We start from the raw sequence: 15,910 nt of genomic DNA on the forward strand, positions 1-15,910 counted from the left end.
ACTCAGATATATCATAATCAAAATGCTAAAAACTAAAATGAAGAAATAAATCTTGAAAGTAGCCAGAGAAAAATAATTACCTATGCAGAGAAACTGCCTTGAAATAATATTTATGAGAGTTTCCCAGATAGTACAGAGTGTTCCCATAAAGAGTGCACCCAGCTCCTTCTGATGTTAACCCAAGAAGATCATGAAGGAATCTTCTGACTGACCAGATTCCAGAGGAAGGAGGAACAACAGCCCATCTTGGCATGGGGATCCAGGGTTGGGTGCTCGGGTAGACCAGATGCCCTATGAGGTTCAAACCCACACAGGAATGATCCTTCCATTCAGCCAACTCCATCCTTATGCAGGAAATCATCCACTAGTATAAGGCACACTTGTCCTGGTGTTCCTTGCCCTGGCAGATGTTCAGAGCTTTCTCTTGATTTAACTCTCTCATCTCAAAGAGTTGCTGCTGACCCAGGATCTTCCTTCAGAGGTCAGATGTGACAGAGAAGTCCTAGGGGGCAGTTCTGAGAAGAGGATACCCTGTTCTCTCCTTCTTCTAGAAACAGAGGACAAACCTCTCCCGAAATTCTTTCTACCAAGGGACTTCCCTGGTCCAGTACATCCAAATTGGCAATACAAAATGTCCACAGAAAGTGCTGGATTCAATCTTCTGTCCACAAAATCAGAAAACAGAAGTGGATCACATTCTAAGAAGACCCCACCTTCCAAAAAAACAAACTTCTGAAGATACAGAACTAAAACAAGGTGCTTTTTCCCCTTTCTACTAAAGTAACTTTGGTTTTTTTGTCTCCTAGGTTTTTGGTGTGTATGGTTTTCTTTCTTTTCTTTCTTTTTGTTTTTAATTAAGAGACTATTCAGTGGCTTAAATGGAAGTTTGATATAATTATACTTCTTAGAATAATGTTCTATAATTGTAGATTATTTGAATGTGACTCTTATAAATTAATTGCTTCCATTTTATCCTATTTGTAGGTAATATACTTACAGTATTTTTAGTCTTAGCAAGACCACTAAAATAATCCAGAAACACAGCAGTAAGTATTTTTTTCTTTCTTCTAAAATAAGTTTGAGCTTTTCATTTTTTGGTTCTACTGCTATTATTTAAGTGACTATAGAATAGTTCCAATGAAACTTCATGGGAATATCATTCTTAGGATGTTTTACAAATGTATATTCTATACATGTGAGTCTTATTGGCAATTTGTTTTCTTTTTATTTGGTTTTCAGATAGTGCATAGTATTTTCATTGTTGTTAATTAGCAATTTTTTTCTACGTACTGTTTCCAGAAACAGTAAGCATACAGCAGCTCAAATGGAAGTTTGACTGGAATTACACTACTTATGATAGTGTTTTAATGAATGTATTTTATTTAAAAGTAAATTTCATGAGTAAATTGTTAACTTCTATTTCTACATAGTAAAGGATAGTATTTCACTTGATGGTGTTTAAAACATTCCCCACAACCTGACCTGCGACAAGAGTTTTGCCTGAGTAGTCTCGCCATTGGAGGTATTTGAAATTCAAAGTCCATATCTGCATTCCAAGGGCTTAATTTATTCTATTTGTGAGACTAAGAGAATTACCTAAGTAAATGAGAGTTTAAAAGAAAACCCCTCTGATGACTGTCACTGTGCTTAGCATCAGAGCCAAAGCCCTCACCACAGTTCCAAGGCCCAGAAGGTGCTGGGACCTGATCACTGGGCTCCCGGTGCTCTGTCCTGCCGCAGAGCCTCAAGCACACCAAGTTCCGTCCACCCTTTCCTTCATACTGTTCTCCCTTTGCCTGAAATGCTATCTCTCCTCTTTTCCTAGGTCTGCCTCATCCTTCAGGTCTTAAATGTACATCTTTGGAGACACATATTGATTTCTCAATCAAAATTAGTTCCTCTTTTCCGTCACACCTTATGGATGTATTAAAACATGTATTATAATATGCAATTATATAATGATTTATGTGATTATTTGTTGAATGTGTGTGTTCACACCTCTGTGTTTTTAGGGACTGGATGTATTTCTTGTTCATTTACTGTATCCAGTGTTTTAAGAGCAGGGAGGGGAAGTTGCTTATTGGCTTCTGGTGGGACATTTTTTCTTATGCAGTCCTACAGATCTTGCTGTGATAACAAATCACAAAACACAACCTCCCAGGGATTTATAAAAACGAGCATTTATTTCTCACTCATGCCCCTGTGGATGAGCTGTTACTCATCTCAGCTTGCCTGGGCTCAGGGATTGGGTCAGTTTCATTCTCTCAGGTCTGCTCGTCATTGAAGGGCCCGGGTTGAAGAGGCAGGAGCAATGTGGGCCTGGTCCTCTCAATGTGGACCACACAAGCACAGGAGAGAGAGCAGAACACAGGATGTTTCCAAGCCTCTCCCCAGAGCTTGCCCATCCTCTTGTCTGCCCACATTCCACTGGTCCAAACCAGTCAGAGGGCCCAGTCAGTGTGATAAAGAAATCAACCCCACACCTCTATAACAACCCCAAATGACTTCACATTTCCAAACACCCCTGGGGGCTGCTCATAAGCACCCTAAACCTTGGCACTCAGGATTCCATGCCACAGACCCCACATATCAGGCCTCACAATCCTCAAAAGCAGGTTCCACACCGGAGGAGTCTGTGGGCATCCCACATGAGAAATTAGGTGCTCCCAGCAGAGTAGCTGAACAGAGAAATCCACACAGAGTGACAGCACTCCTGGGAGGAAAGAGAGAAGATTTCCTTCAAGGCCTCAGGTCTGTGCATTACAGGAAGGCCCTGCCCCACTGTCAATCCCACAGTGTGCCCATATAACTCCCCTTGGTATCAAGTTCTGGGTTGTCATTTAATCTGCGATCAATATTTACTGAGGACTAATGGGTGCTGCCCAGTGCTGAGTTGAGGCTGGTGATCAGGCAAAGTGCCAGGTCTGGGTCAGGCCCTTCCTGTATGGTCTCTTCTCTCCTCCCTCCTCCTTCTTATGGCATTGCCCCTTTAATTTAGACTCATCCCCATGACCTCCAAGGAACAGATGGGTAGAGCCCATAAAACAAATGAGAAAAGAGGGTTAATTGATGAAAAAGCGAAGACGCCAGGAATCTGTCACTTGGGAAATGCAGTCCAGTGCTTGAGAGCTCTACTGCACTATTTAATTTCATCAGACTAGTCAAATCTTGGGACGCCTTTAGCCAACCATATGTAAAAAGCCTTTCTTTACCTAGCAGGCAGATAATAAATATATGCAGAATGAGTATATAAACCTGTGCAATTACATGGTATGGATGAAGGGGGAACAGTACCAGACAACGAACCATAAACTAAGTGCTAGTCATGTCCACACACTGGTATTTAAATGCAGTGACAGTTTTATTGCTTGGTAGCTTAACCCTATGCTATGGTACTATTATTATCCCCTTTAAATACCAAACAGGATAGAAATGCAATCTTAAAAGCTGTGTAAACAAGAATCAACAAGCCCAGCCATGGCCTTAGAGGGAATGAGGCTACACAGGTATCATGTATGAGCATGAACTTTGGCCATTCCCATCCTGCCCCTGCCACTTAAACCCACCATCTACGGAGAATGGGCTGATCATTTAACATCATAGAGCTAATTTTTGAGCTAAGCACTGACCAGAGCATTATTTCATTTAATCCACACAATTGTTCGAGGTGCTCTCCATTTCAGAGAACAAGAAGCTGAGGTTTAGAGAAGCTAAACAATGTACCTAATATTTGAATTGGACGTGTGATCCTAGAACTGGTCTATTCTGTTTCATTCAGTAGACCTACTAAACGCCATGCTCTTAGGAACACCGAAAAGGATGTGTGTAAAAGTACCACTCAAAACACTGAAACTAAAGTCAAAATTAATATAAAATCAACTGAGACCGTATGGAATTTCTGTAGAACTGAATACAGCCCATCACAGTACCATTTCTTAAATCTTTACTATGGAATTATCACACAAGTCCAAGAAGAAGGTCCTACTCTAATTTTTACATGTAAAATTATGCGTTTTTATGAAACGCTGTTAAAACAGCATAAGCTACTCTAAGAAGATGCAGTAGTGCCCTCCAGCTATGTTTGGCTGGTCCGGGTGCCTGCCCCAAGCTCAGCCACGCTATCACAGGGAACGCGATATGCTGTGAACATCAACGGAACCATTACTTTTGCTGAACAGGAATGTAAGAACAGTGCTGTTATCAGCGTTCTCTGAGGGAGAGCTGCAGATGAAATCACGTCCAACCTCATTACTGCCACAGATGATCTAGGATAGGGCCTCCAGTTCCCGTGACTTTCCCTTGAGAATGTCCAGGTAAACGCATGGGCACAGGTTTGGCTGGATCCGGAAATTTAGGGGGTTTTCCCCTTCTTCTGGGTGACTGGGGTCACCTTTCACGTTCCAAATGAAATAAGCCACTTTTTTCATTTGCTTTCCAAACGTTTATTGATGGCCTACCATTCTCCCAATAATATATAATGCAGCAGAAACACCAGCCAAGACCCAACGCCCGCTGTCCGTGTCCCAGGGTCTGCCTGGTGTGCGCTAAGCGCGAGGGTACCTGGAACCCCCACCCCATTAGCTTGGTGGAGCCCCGCAGCCGCAGCGCCCGCCTTGCGCGCGCCCGAGGGCGGCACTGCCCCACGAACATGCACACGCACGGGAGCGCCGCGCTCCCGCGTCCCCAGCGCTGCGCCGGCGGCGGGCGCGGGCGGGAGCCCGGGAGTCTGAGCGGGAGGCGGGAACACCAGACTGGGCGGGTGCCCGCGAGCGGCGCTTGTGCTTACGCGCCTCTGCTCATGAGGCCCCGCCCCTGCCCCGCCCACCTCTTCTCCCGCGCGCGGGCTCCGCGCGCTCCAAACCGCGCGCGTGCGCGCGCCTGCGCAGGCCAGGGTCCTCCAGGGGCGGCCCCGTAGACTCCATAGAAAGCGTCGCAAGGTCCCGGATTAACCCTTTCCTCGCTCGCTCATTTAGAGGCCCGGTCAGGTTCCGTGCCTGCGCAAGCCGGCGGCGCGCCTTCCCCCCAGCCCGCACCGCGCATGCACGGGAAGGGGGGGGTGCCGGTGGGGGTGTTCACGGCCGGCTAGACATTCTGTGCTCGTGCAGGAGGAGGGCTGCTACCATCAGGGACGTGCACGATTCCCTCCCACCCCGCCCCCTCCCCAAACTCCAAAAAAAAAAAAAAAAATTCCAAAATACACTGCCACCCACCGTGCCCCCGCGCCCCGCGTCCAACCCGTCCCCGGCCTGCTTGCAGTGAGCGCGGGGAGCCCACGGCGAGTGTCTGTGGCTGTGCCAGGCTGCAGGTAAGCGCGGGCCGGGGGTGCGGAAGGGGCCCGGGCTATCCGCGAGGCGGACGCGGGGGCGCGGGGGCGGCCGGCCGCCGGCGCGGCGGAGCGGCCCGGAAGACGCGCGTTCTCGCTGAGCTCTGGGGCACCAGCCAGTTCCAGGATGTGCGGGCGGCCGCCAGCGGTGCGGTGCGAACGGGGCCAGGCTGGGGCCGGGACCGGGCCGGGCGTGGGGACCGGGCGTCCTAGGGGCCGCGCAGGCCGGCGAGCGGGCTCCGGCAGCGGCGGGGCGGCGGCGGCGACGGCCCCGCGCGCGCGCTCGCCGAGCCTCGGCGGCGGAGTTCATGGCCGCTCCCGCTCGCACCGCCGCAGTGCACCGCGATGGGGGTGGGGACGGCCCCGAGCCCGGCGCGGAGCGCGGCCCGCCGGGCGCCGCCCCTCCGAGCAGCGGGTCCCGCCGCGCCGCCCCCAGCTGCCTGCGGAGGAGGCGGCCGGGACCCCCGCGCTCGCACTCCCGGGTGCGCCCGCGGAGCTCGGGAGCCGGCCGCGCGCCGCCCCCGCCCCCGGCCGCGGGAGGGCGGGGGAGGGCCCGGCGCGAGCCGGCCGGGGAGTGCGCGGGGCGCGAGCTCCGGGCTCGCGGGGCGCGGCGCGGGGCTGCGGAGCCCGGCCGCACGCCCGCTCCCGCTCCCGCTCGCCTCCGTCGCTGCCGCGGGCCCTCCCGCTTGGATTCGGAGCCACGGCCCCCAGCCTGCGCTGGACTCCGATTATGAAAGGGAAAGTGGCCCTTACACCTCCGGGCTCCGAGCTTTTGTTTAGGAAAGGATGCAAACGTCCTTATCCACCTCCCCCCCCCCTCCCCCGGGCTGAAAGAAATGAGACCGAGGCCTGAGAGGCTCTCAAATCCTCTTGGGTCTTGCGTTTCGTTCCCTGCTTCCTCCGCATCCCGAAGTTCCGAGCTTTCAACCGGGAAGTCGTGCGGCCGCCATTGTCGCGGCTTCCCCGGGGTAGGGAAGGCGGCTGCCGCTGCTTATGTAAGTTTGACTTTGCTGGAGCCCCAGCTCCCTGCTCCGTAACGGAGGCCCAGCGCGCCAGCGGTATGGAGAACCGCAATCAAGGGGCAGCTTTGTTATGGAGGTGTAGTTGGGGCTACATCTTTCCCTCCGCGGACACAGATACTCTCAAGGGGTAGCTTCCAATTTAACTCACCCGAACTTAGTAACTGGAACATCTCAGTAGAAAGAAATGGTCCTCGGCGATCTTGAGAGTGGGGGCCAAATATCACACTGCCCCCCTCCCAAAGAAAAACCACCCACAGTGGTATGTTGTTATGGGTACTGCAGGGCCACTCCTCTCCCTAGTCCCATGCACTTTTATCCCACAAGCCCTGGGCAGAGTTACAATAGTGGGAAGAGGGGAAGTAATTAGGTAGGAAGGTTTTGCGTGGCTGCCTTCCTTTGGAGATGACTGCAGGTTGAGGCGCATCTAGGGGACAGGCAGAGTCCTTAGAAGTAACGTTGCCCAGCTTTCACTGTGCAAACCCCCTGCTACTGCAGGCATCTTATCGGTGTGTTTTTCTGTAGAGGGAACGTTTGAGGGTTTTCAGAATGTTGGTCTCGAAGTTCAGGTCTTGCACCACAATTTTTGTGTAAGAATATTGCAGCTTGGTCTCTTGGTCCCACCACACCGAAGTTTGTGTGGTCACTGGTCAGTGGAGGAAATGTGTTTTTTTTTCAGGATATTGGGCTGCAGGATGGAGTCCCTCTGGTAAGAGTTGAAACTCCCCCAGAGGGAGAATTCTTTGAGCCTCCCTGTGGAGATTGAGGTGAACACACCTGGATTTCTCAAGTAAAACCATAAAGACTAGTGTAGCCTACGTGATATGTATTATGCACACAGCAGCACAGAAAGAAGAAAGCAGCTACGGTTCCTTCTCCAGTGTTAACTGTTGGGGATGTACACTTCTATAACTTTATTTAAAAATGTACACTGTATATGAGCCTAGAGATAAATATGGAGGGCAACATACCCAGCAGGATATGGGGGGGGGGGTTAGGGGAGACTTACTGGCTTTTTCTGTATCTATGTAGCTATCAATATTTGTGCAAATATGGGCATGGCCTCTGTTTATGAGAACTTCCTTAGTGGTTCTCCAACAGGTTCCTTCAATCCCAGTGTACAGCCCCCTGCATGCTCCAAGTGCCACAGCCTTTATCTGTTCTCATTCATATCTGTTCAGAGCTGGACCTGATGCTGCCAGTCACCCTCCTCTCTGTTCCCAACCTGAAAATGGGTACATGTGCAAGTGGCAGGACAAGAAAGGAAAGTTTTATTTTTTAAAATCAATTCTTGAAAACATTCTTGTTTAGAATTTGGGATAGAGGAAGATTCTACCTTATTCTTTTTGTCCTTTTCTCTTGTAGGACTGGCGTGCCCCAGATCAGAGTTACTCTGATCTGAAGAATTTGGTGTTTAAAGCATTAAGATAATAGCCTGAGTTGTTCATGGTAACTATAACTTTGGGTATTAAATCTTGGAAGTGTGTGTGTGTGTGTGTGTGTGTGTAATTTATGCATTAGTACTTCTGTTTCTTTGGGGGGAATGCTTTGTGAAATAAAAGGAAAACAATGTTTCAAAAAGAAAATACACAGAACAAATTATCTTAAGAAGGTAATTCTTTAACAGGGTCTTTTGTCCCAGATGTCTTTCGTGCCAGTTCAGAATGTCTTTTGCTTATAAAATACTCAGAGCACTTGTCATGTATATCCAGTCTTGATGACACTTTCATCTGGATGGCAAATAGATTAGGATCCAGATGGAATGAAGGTGCTTGTTACTGTTTTCCCAAATGCCATCTGAGGGTCATATTAAACTTAACCCTCATTCAAGTGGCCCAAAGCTGGTGAGGAAAAAAGCAGAAGACAACGCTAAGTGGAATGTTTTGGCAGTGATCTCCCTTTTTGGTTCTGCAACAGTGATTTGTCTCTTTTGTCAAGGAAGTAGAATACTGAGCACTATTAGTTATTTCACCGAAACTCCTCTTCTGTACCTGGAATTAGAGTAGACACAACAGGAATAGAGCCTCCTTGCCTTGGACCTCTTTCTTAAGCCTTGAAGTTATTTGTTGTTATTACCTTGAGTTGTCAGGATGCACGGGTTATAGCGGTAGGTTGCCTGGATTTGAGTCCCAACTCTCCAGTAAATGACTAGAATATTGGGCAGATTCCTAAACTCATCTAAAAAATGGGGCTAGGAATGCCTACGTCTAAGGTTATTTGATCAGTACATTTGTGAAGACATGCAAAGCACATGGAACAGTGCCAGGCATGTATTCTGTGCCCAGTAAAAGTTGCTGTTATTACTACTAAGCAAATACTTTATAAACTGGAGATAACAGAAATAACAAGATAGACGTCCCTAAGCTGGGATCAGTGTTTTGAACTCCTCTTCTGGAGCCCCCTCTAATATTGATTTTCTGAAATTGTTAGGTACTGAAAATTGATCAGGAAATGAAAGTCTGCCTGTGTTTTGTGTATGGAAAAGTACTGGTTCATAATTACCAAACTCTCTTTTTGAAAATGTTTTGTAGGAGTTTTTCATCAGTATGTCTGAAACCATTAAATATAATGACGATGATCATAAAACTCTGTTTCTGAAAACACTAAATGAACAACGCCTGGAAGGAGAATTCTGTGATATTGCCATTGTGGTTGAAGATGTGAAATTCAGAGCACACAGGTGTGTTCTTGCTGCCTGCAGCACCTACTTTAAAAAGCTTTTCAAGAAGCTTGAGGTTGATAGCTCTTCAGTAATAGAAATAGATTTTCTTCGTTCTGATATATTTGAAGAGGTCCTGAACTACATGTACACAGCAAAGATTTCTGTGAAAAAAGAAGATGTTAACTTAATGATGTCATCAGGTCAGATCCTCGGGATCCGATTTTTAGATAAACTCTGTTCTCAGAAGCGTGATGTATCTAGTCCCGACGAAAATAACGGCCAATCTAAAAGTAAGTATTGCCTCAAAATAAATCGCCCCATTGGAGATGCTGCTGACACTCAGGATGATGATGTGGAAGAAATTGGAGACCAGGATGACAGTCCCTCTGATGACACGGTAGAAGGCACCCCCCCGAGTCAGGAGGACGGCAAGTCGCCTACAACGACGCTCAGGGTTCAGGAGGCGATCCTGAAAGAGCTGGGGAGTGAGGAAGTTCGGAAGGTCAATTGCTACGGCCAGGAAGTAGAAACCATGGAGACCCCAGAGTCGAAAGATTTGGGGTCCCAGACCCCTCAAGCCTTAACATTTAATGATGGAATGAGTGAAGTGAAGGACGAACAGACACCAGGCTGGACGACAGCGGCCAGTGACATGAAGTTTGAGTACTTACTTTACGGCCACCACCGGGAGCAGATCGCCTGCCAGGCATGTGGGAAGACATTCTCCGACGAAGGCAGGCTGAGGAAGCACGAGAAACTGCACACGGCCGACAGGCCGTTCGTTTGTGAAATGTGTACAAAAGGTTTTACCACACAGGCCCACCTGAAAGAACACCTAAAAATCCACACGGGCTATAAGCCCTACAGCTGTGAGGTGTGTGGAAAATCCTTTATCCGCGCCCCGGACTTGAAAAAGCACGAGAGAGTGCACAGTAACGAGAGACCGTTTGCGTGCCACATGTGTGACAAAGCCTTCAAACACAAGTCCCACCTCAAAGATCATGAACGAAGACACAGAGGGGAAAAGCCTTTTGTCTGTGGCTCTTGCACCAAGGCGTTTGCCAAGGCGTCCGATCTGAAAAGGCACGAGAACAATATGCACAGTGAGAGGAAGCAGGTCACCCCCAGTGCCATCCAGAGCGAGACAGAACAGTTGCAGGCGGCCGCCATGGCCGCCGAAGCGGAGCAGCAGTTGGAAACCATCGCCTGTAGCTAGAGGTGCTGGGACAGGACCACTTAGCCTGAGCCCCGGAGACTGAGACTGCATTGTTGGTAACACATGAACGCCAGTCACTGTATTGCTGTGGAAACTTACGGAGCATTGTACTCACTGGATGTAAGGCAGTGCTTGGTTAGGTATTTTGAAAACTTTGCAAGGAAATGGTGTTCCTTGGTTCTGACCAAACAGTCTCACTGTCCTGTCTGGTGTCTAGTAGTAATGTTGCCAGTAAGCCCTCCCCTCCCCCTCTTTTTTATGATTTTAATTTGAGAACTCCTGTGTCCAGTTCAGAAGTGAGAGACTTCTATTCCGTTTTTTTAATTCCTCTCTGCACTTGCTGACTGGCAAGTGTACTGCACAGAGTGATAATTGAGTGCATTGATTTCCTAATCATCACGATTCTGTGGGACTTATGGGCAAAACAGCATTTTTAATAACTTGATAGAAGTACGTCATGTAGATGCAGAAAATACTGGTGGGTGGTTGACCAAGAACACTGCGCAGATACGAAAACAAGTTCCAGAATTGCAGAACGGTATTAGATTTATATTTGGTTTGTTAATTTTATATCACTGTTTTTCACTGTTTTTGTGGACAAATAATGGTTGCTTTGCTAAAGCGTTTCTTCATTTTGATGGCCCACACCGACCCCAAAAGATGGAGTCACAAGTCCCGAACAAAGGCTGAGTAAACCCACAGGAATGACGGTGGTCTGGGGGCTGAGTTCTTTTTGTTCCTCTTTTTTGGGGCATTGCCACCTTGCAACAGATGGGGTTTTGGGGTAGACCAGTTGTTAGAGGGATAGCAAAGGGGGAATAGGATCCTGGCTCTCAGGGATGAGGTTTTCACGTTTGCAACAATTCGAAGATTTTTCTAGATCAAAATGATTCTTAATTGATTTTGAAATTGGGTTTTTATTTAGGATCAAAATTAGGACAAGAACAGGTATGCTTCTTCAGATACATTTGTGTCACTTAAGAGAATGTCATCAAGCTTTTGGGCTCTCTGCAGCACGTGATTTATCCATAAAGGAGATGTAATAGCGTTACTTAAATTAATAAATTGAAAATCTTTTTAAGTGTGTAAATAGTGTAGAAGTGTTGGTCTTATGTATTTCAAGTAAAAGTAGACAGCTGCACTTTTTTTTTTTTTTTTGCACATTGGATTAAAATAACTTCCATGAGCAGCAAACGTCAGTCTGTTTTCTAACCAATATTAAAGATTGTAAGACCAAATGTTTATTTTTTTGAAGTATATTTCATCATTGGTGGTTACAGTTTTAAATAGAATTTGATTGCCCTTTCATAGCCATAAACAGAATTATAAACACTGTTCCAGTTTTGGTGTATGAAACTTTTTTTTTAAACTATTTCTTTAGGGATATATTGAAATACCAAAATAGTTTTTATTACTTTCTGTAACAAAGTATTAGTCTATTATTTTAGAATGTACAATTTTAGAAAAGTGTCATTTTTAAAAAATTTTATTTTTGATCCTAGAATTTTTTTTTCAAGTTGCATTAAAATAATTTCATTTCATAGCTTGTTGCATTAACACCTGTAATTACTATTGTGGGAGAAATTTTATTTTTTAAATTGATGTATATGTTATGCCCAAGATTGTAGGATGAAGATGCTACCTTTTAAAGAGACTTATTTATTGGTAAAATGTTTACTTTAGTTAAAAATTAATTTAATTTCCTTTCTTTAAAGTTGTTTATTCTGTCCTAAAAGTAGTCCTGTCACTGTGTTTATATGCTGTTAGGGGAAGGGGAACTGATTGGCGTTCCTTGGCTGTTTTAACCAAAGCAAAGGAAAAACGATTTCACATCTTGTTGATGGCTACTTCAACAAACCATTTTTTGGGACTTCAGTTTTGTATATAAAAGAAAATATACTTCTATCATTTCTGTTTTCATTTTTTTCATAGTAACCTCTCACCTATCCAGGTTTCTACCAAAACACATTTTCTATGCTCTCTTCAACTTGGTTCAGCAGAGTTGCAAGTTAAACCTGTGGTGTGGACCCTCACTGAAACCACATAGTCATGGTGCCACCGCCACAAAGGAAAGCTTCATGTTCAGCACTTAATTTGTATTGTGTAAATATCTTTCATCTGCCCTATTTTGCATGAGAAGAAACTTATTTGTGGTTTACTGTGTCTAACACCAGGACTGGGTTTGTATATGTGTTAGTATGCATGTTCTCTCTGGTTTTTTGGTGGCAGCAAAGTCATGACGTGGTAGCTTTCTGATCTTTTGGTCTTTCAGACAGCCTCTGTCCACCCAGCTGGCTTGCGTGATCCCCTGGATGGTGAAGCCCATCATGTAAGACCTCCAGTCACAGGAAGTTAATCCTGAAGTATGCTTACGCTGAATCTAGTGTGAGAGGAGAGGAAATTATAAATGTCAGCACTAAAACCATTTCATTTAAAAATCACCTACTTTTTTCTCTTTGTACAAAGAGAATGTCTACATTTTAACTTTTTTCTAAGTTGCTGTGTATTGGCAATGATGGACGAAGAGAATTTTAGGAAGCTTAAATTTTAGGTAATTGCCTGTTAATTAACTTGATCATTATTTTGGAATTGTTAGCAATTACAGAAGTCACCATCAGGTGATCTGGACACTAACAAATTCCTACTCTTTGGTTGAAAAAAAATGAAGTGAAGGAGAATGTTGCAAATTTATGCAGTCTCCAATTTACTAGAGTATGTTGTGGAAGGTTGAGTGTAACTCAGTCATTGGAAACCTGGAATTCATTTTCCTGAGTAATGCTGTTGGTGGTGATTAGTTCCCAGAGCAGAAGAAAGCCTTTCCTGTAAGTGTGATACAACTGGTAATACTAAAGGTTCTAGTCTCAAGTCCTAAGTCCTGGGAATGAAGGAATTGAAGCTTCCGGGGCAGCAATTGGAGAGCTCTCGCTTTCCTTTCTGTCATTTACCTTTAACATCCACCTCCTTTTCTCCACTGCCCAAACCCTCTACCTCCTTCCTGCCCCCAGGATTGGGATACAAGACATTAGGCTGGAGACAAGGTGACCACTGACAGCCGTCACAGAGGTGAGGTCCTAAATCCATTCTGCCTCCTCGCACTAAATCAAGGAGCTGCTTAATGATAGGCAACTCCCCACCTTTCTGATGAAACACTGCCATTTATTTTGAGACTGCCCAAACTGCTCATTATTTCTTGAATTTTGTCTTCATTTTAGCAAACCCCCTTGTAACTGGGAACTTCTGCCCCTTGGAACTATTCCAAAATAAGTTTAACTCTTAATCTATTAGACAATACTTGAGATTTGTAAAGGGAGTGTATCTTATTGAACATATGTTGAGCATTGTGTGTGAGGTTCTGGGCTGGATCGTGGAGATACAGGCAGAAGAGATTTGGCCCCTGCCCAGCAAGGGGCGAATCTTATATGTTCGTTTTCAAAATGAGGATGCCATTTGCCCATCACCTATTCTCGATTCCTTAAGGTCATGTGATGGGGATTTCTACTTCATGGGCTGCTGTGAAGATAAATGCGATAACCAGTATGGAATATTGAGCCCAGCACCTACCTAGCCCTTTTTAGGTACACCATAAATGTTCCCTTCCTCCCAAAGGACATTCTCACTAGAGAAGTAGAAGCAAAATTGCAGTTCTCTTACAACATCTGTCAGGTCTATAATCTTTAGCGCCAAGCTGTAGACTTGAAGCTCATTGAGGATTCTTGATTGGAAGTATCTACAGAAGCTATGTGTATTTTAGCATTTCTGTCATCTTCAACCCATTCATGCCTTGGTTCTCACATACTCATATATTCATCGTAGAGCTATCCTGGGTTTTGTCATCTCCCATCATCTGAATGGATCCTCGGCATGTAGTCAAGTGTAAACACTGCCCTCTGGATGGCTCCCTGCTTTCTGGGGAAATTACCTGATGGCAGGGTCAGAATTGGAATTTTGAGAGCTGACTCTTGAGTTTCATATGTGAAATCACTTAACTTTTTAAAATCTAATTTTACTTTTGTATTATTTATTCATTAATTTTAGAGCGAGGTGGGGAGAGACAAGAGGAAGAGAATCCCAAGCAGACTCCCACAAGGAACACAGAACCTGACACAGGGCTCCCTCTCACAACCCTGAGATAACAGCCTGAGTAGAAACCAAGAGTCAGATGCTTACTCAACTGGGCCACCCAGGCACCCTTTTTTAATTTAATTAAAAAAAAATTTTTTTTTTAAGATTTTATTTCTTTATTTGGAAAGACAGAGATCACAAGTAGGCAGAGAGGCAGGCAGAGAGAGAGAGAGAGAGGAGGAAGCAGGCTTTCTGCTGAGCAGAGAGCCCGATGCAGGGCTCGATGCCAGGACCCTGGGATCATGACCTGAGCCGAAGGCAGAGGCTTTAACCCACTGAGCCACCCAGGTGCCCCAAGCAGTGCTTTTAAAAAAATCTATGGTATGTACTTTGATCCAGTTCACAGAACATACTTCAGAAAGCGTTTGAGATAAATAGTCATGAAAACTGTGGTACCAAAACAACTGTTCTTAAATGAATTTTTGAATATATGCTGGAAATGTATTTGCTGAATATTACCATTTCCATGGAATGATTCTCATTGTCTCTCACTGGTGATTTTGGAAAGAGGAATGGTTATTTTGGAAAGAGGAATAGAAGACTAAGGTATATTTCTTAAAAATAAGGGATCCTGGCCTCAAAAGAGGGTATGGACGCAAAGAAAATTAGAAGGGCAAAAGAACAATAATCTGGGCTTCCAGCAGTTTTCAACAAGTACATTAATAACTCCGAAGGTTCTAATGGAGGCTGCTCCATGAGCAATGCAGAATATGCTTGGCAGCAGCTCTGAAAGGACAACTGAGGGTCAGTAGCTATTCCCTCAGAGCCCACCCACTGTGAAGGCTGACAGTGCGAAGAGGGTAGGATAGCAAATAAGCTAATGGAAAGCTGAATAGAAAAGATATTTCTCCTGTTGGTTTCAGATCACCATGAGACAGCCCATCATTCTGATGGAGTTTTGTGAAAGCATCTTAGGCCATTAAAACTATTTGGAATGTGGTCATTTTCTGTTTTCAGTCAGCAGAAGTCTTAAAAAGGTGATTTCTGTAAGTGATTCCGATGGGTCTGCTGTGTTCTTGCTTGTTTGATTTTGCATCGCACTAGGAACCTCCATCACTGATGGTCAAGAGGATCTGGAATTTAATAAAACCCAGCATATGTGGAGTATTTACCAGGTAGCGGGCATGATATGTACAGTCCCTTTGCAACCTCTCTGAGGAATGCATTATGACTGACAAAGACACCAAGATTAGAAGAACTTAAAAATCCTGCCAATGTCAAGTTGTTACCAGAGTCAGAACAGAAGATCAGGTCCATCGGCCTCCACATCCTGGGTCCTCAGCCATGTTGTCAACATGCCCTTAACCCAGGAAAGGGTTCTGTGGCCACACATACATCCTTACCAACCTCTGCCTTGTATCAGGGAGGTGACCGGAGGAGAGAGAGGGGCATTTTTGCAAATAGCTGCCCCTGAGTTTCTATAGTAAATGAGTCCCAATATTTTGAACTCTCCAAGGCATTTCCTATGCAATGGACCAAATACTAAGCCAGCATTGTTTTGTTTTTTTACCTTGCTTCGGATGTAGAGGCTGCATGGAGAATGCTCTACATTGTTTTCGAATAATCTA

General features: G+C 45.4%; 2 protein-coding genes across 5 annotated transcripts; one reads left to right on the top strand and one right to left on the bottom strand.

Annotated features, from left to right (window-relative positions):
• Positions 1–2,176: 2,176 nt before the first annotated feature.
• LOC123953880 (translation initiation factor IF-2-like) lies at positions 2,177–6,273 on the bottom strand. The gene is made up of 3 exons (XM_046024347.1): positions 6,252–6,273; positions 5,211–6,040; positions 2,177–2,713 (listed from the first exon to the last, which is right to left on the bottom strand). Exons 1-3 carry the CDS (start codon positions 6,271–6,273, stop codon positions 2,657–2,659), a joined length of 909 nt encoding a protein of 302 aa, XP_045880303.1. The 3' UTR covers positions 2,177–2,656.
• On the top strand, positions 5,162–11,928 carry ZBTB14 (zinc finger and BTB domain containing 14). 4 transcript variants are annotated; one of them, XM_046025722.1, is made up of 4 exons: positions 5,162–5,305; positions 7,524–7,606; positions 7,708–7,791; positions 8,874–11,928. In XM_046025722.1, the coding sequence occupies exons 3-4, from the start codon at positions 7,789–7,791 to the stop codon at positions 10,218–10,220; spliced, it is 1,350 nt and encodes a 449-aa protein (XP_045881678.1). In that variant the 5' UTR covers positions 5,162–5,305; positions 7,524–7,606; positions 7,708–7,788; the 3' UTR covers positions 10,221–11,928. The 4 variants fall into 4 exon arrangements, with proteins under 4 accessions (XP_045881678.1, XP_045881677.1, XP_045881679.1 ...); XM_046025723.1 differs by lacking the exon at positions 5,162–5,305 and adding an exon at positions 5,901–6,318; XM_046025721.1 differs by lacking the exon at positions 7,524–7,606 and having other exon boundaries at positions 5,183–5,305.
• Positions 11,929–15,910: the final 3,982 nt, after the last annotated feature.

Source organism: Meles meles, chromosome 12 (genome assembly GCF_922984935.1).
Source record: "Meles meles chromosome 12, mMelMel3.1 paternal haplotype, whole genome shotgun sequence".
In the NCBI taxonomy this organism is placed as follows: domain Eukaryota; kingdom Metazoa; phylum Chordata; class Mammalia; order Carnivora; family Mustelidae; genus Meles; species Meles meles.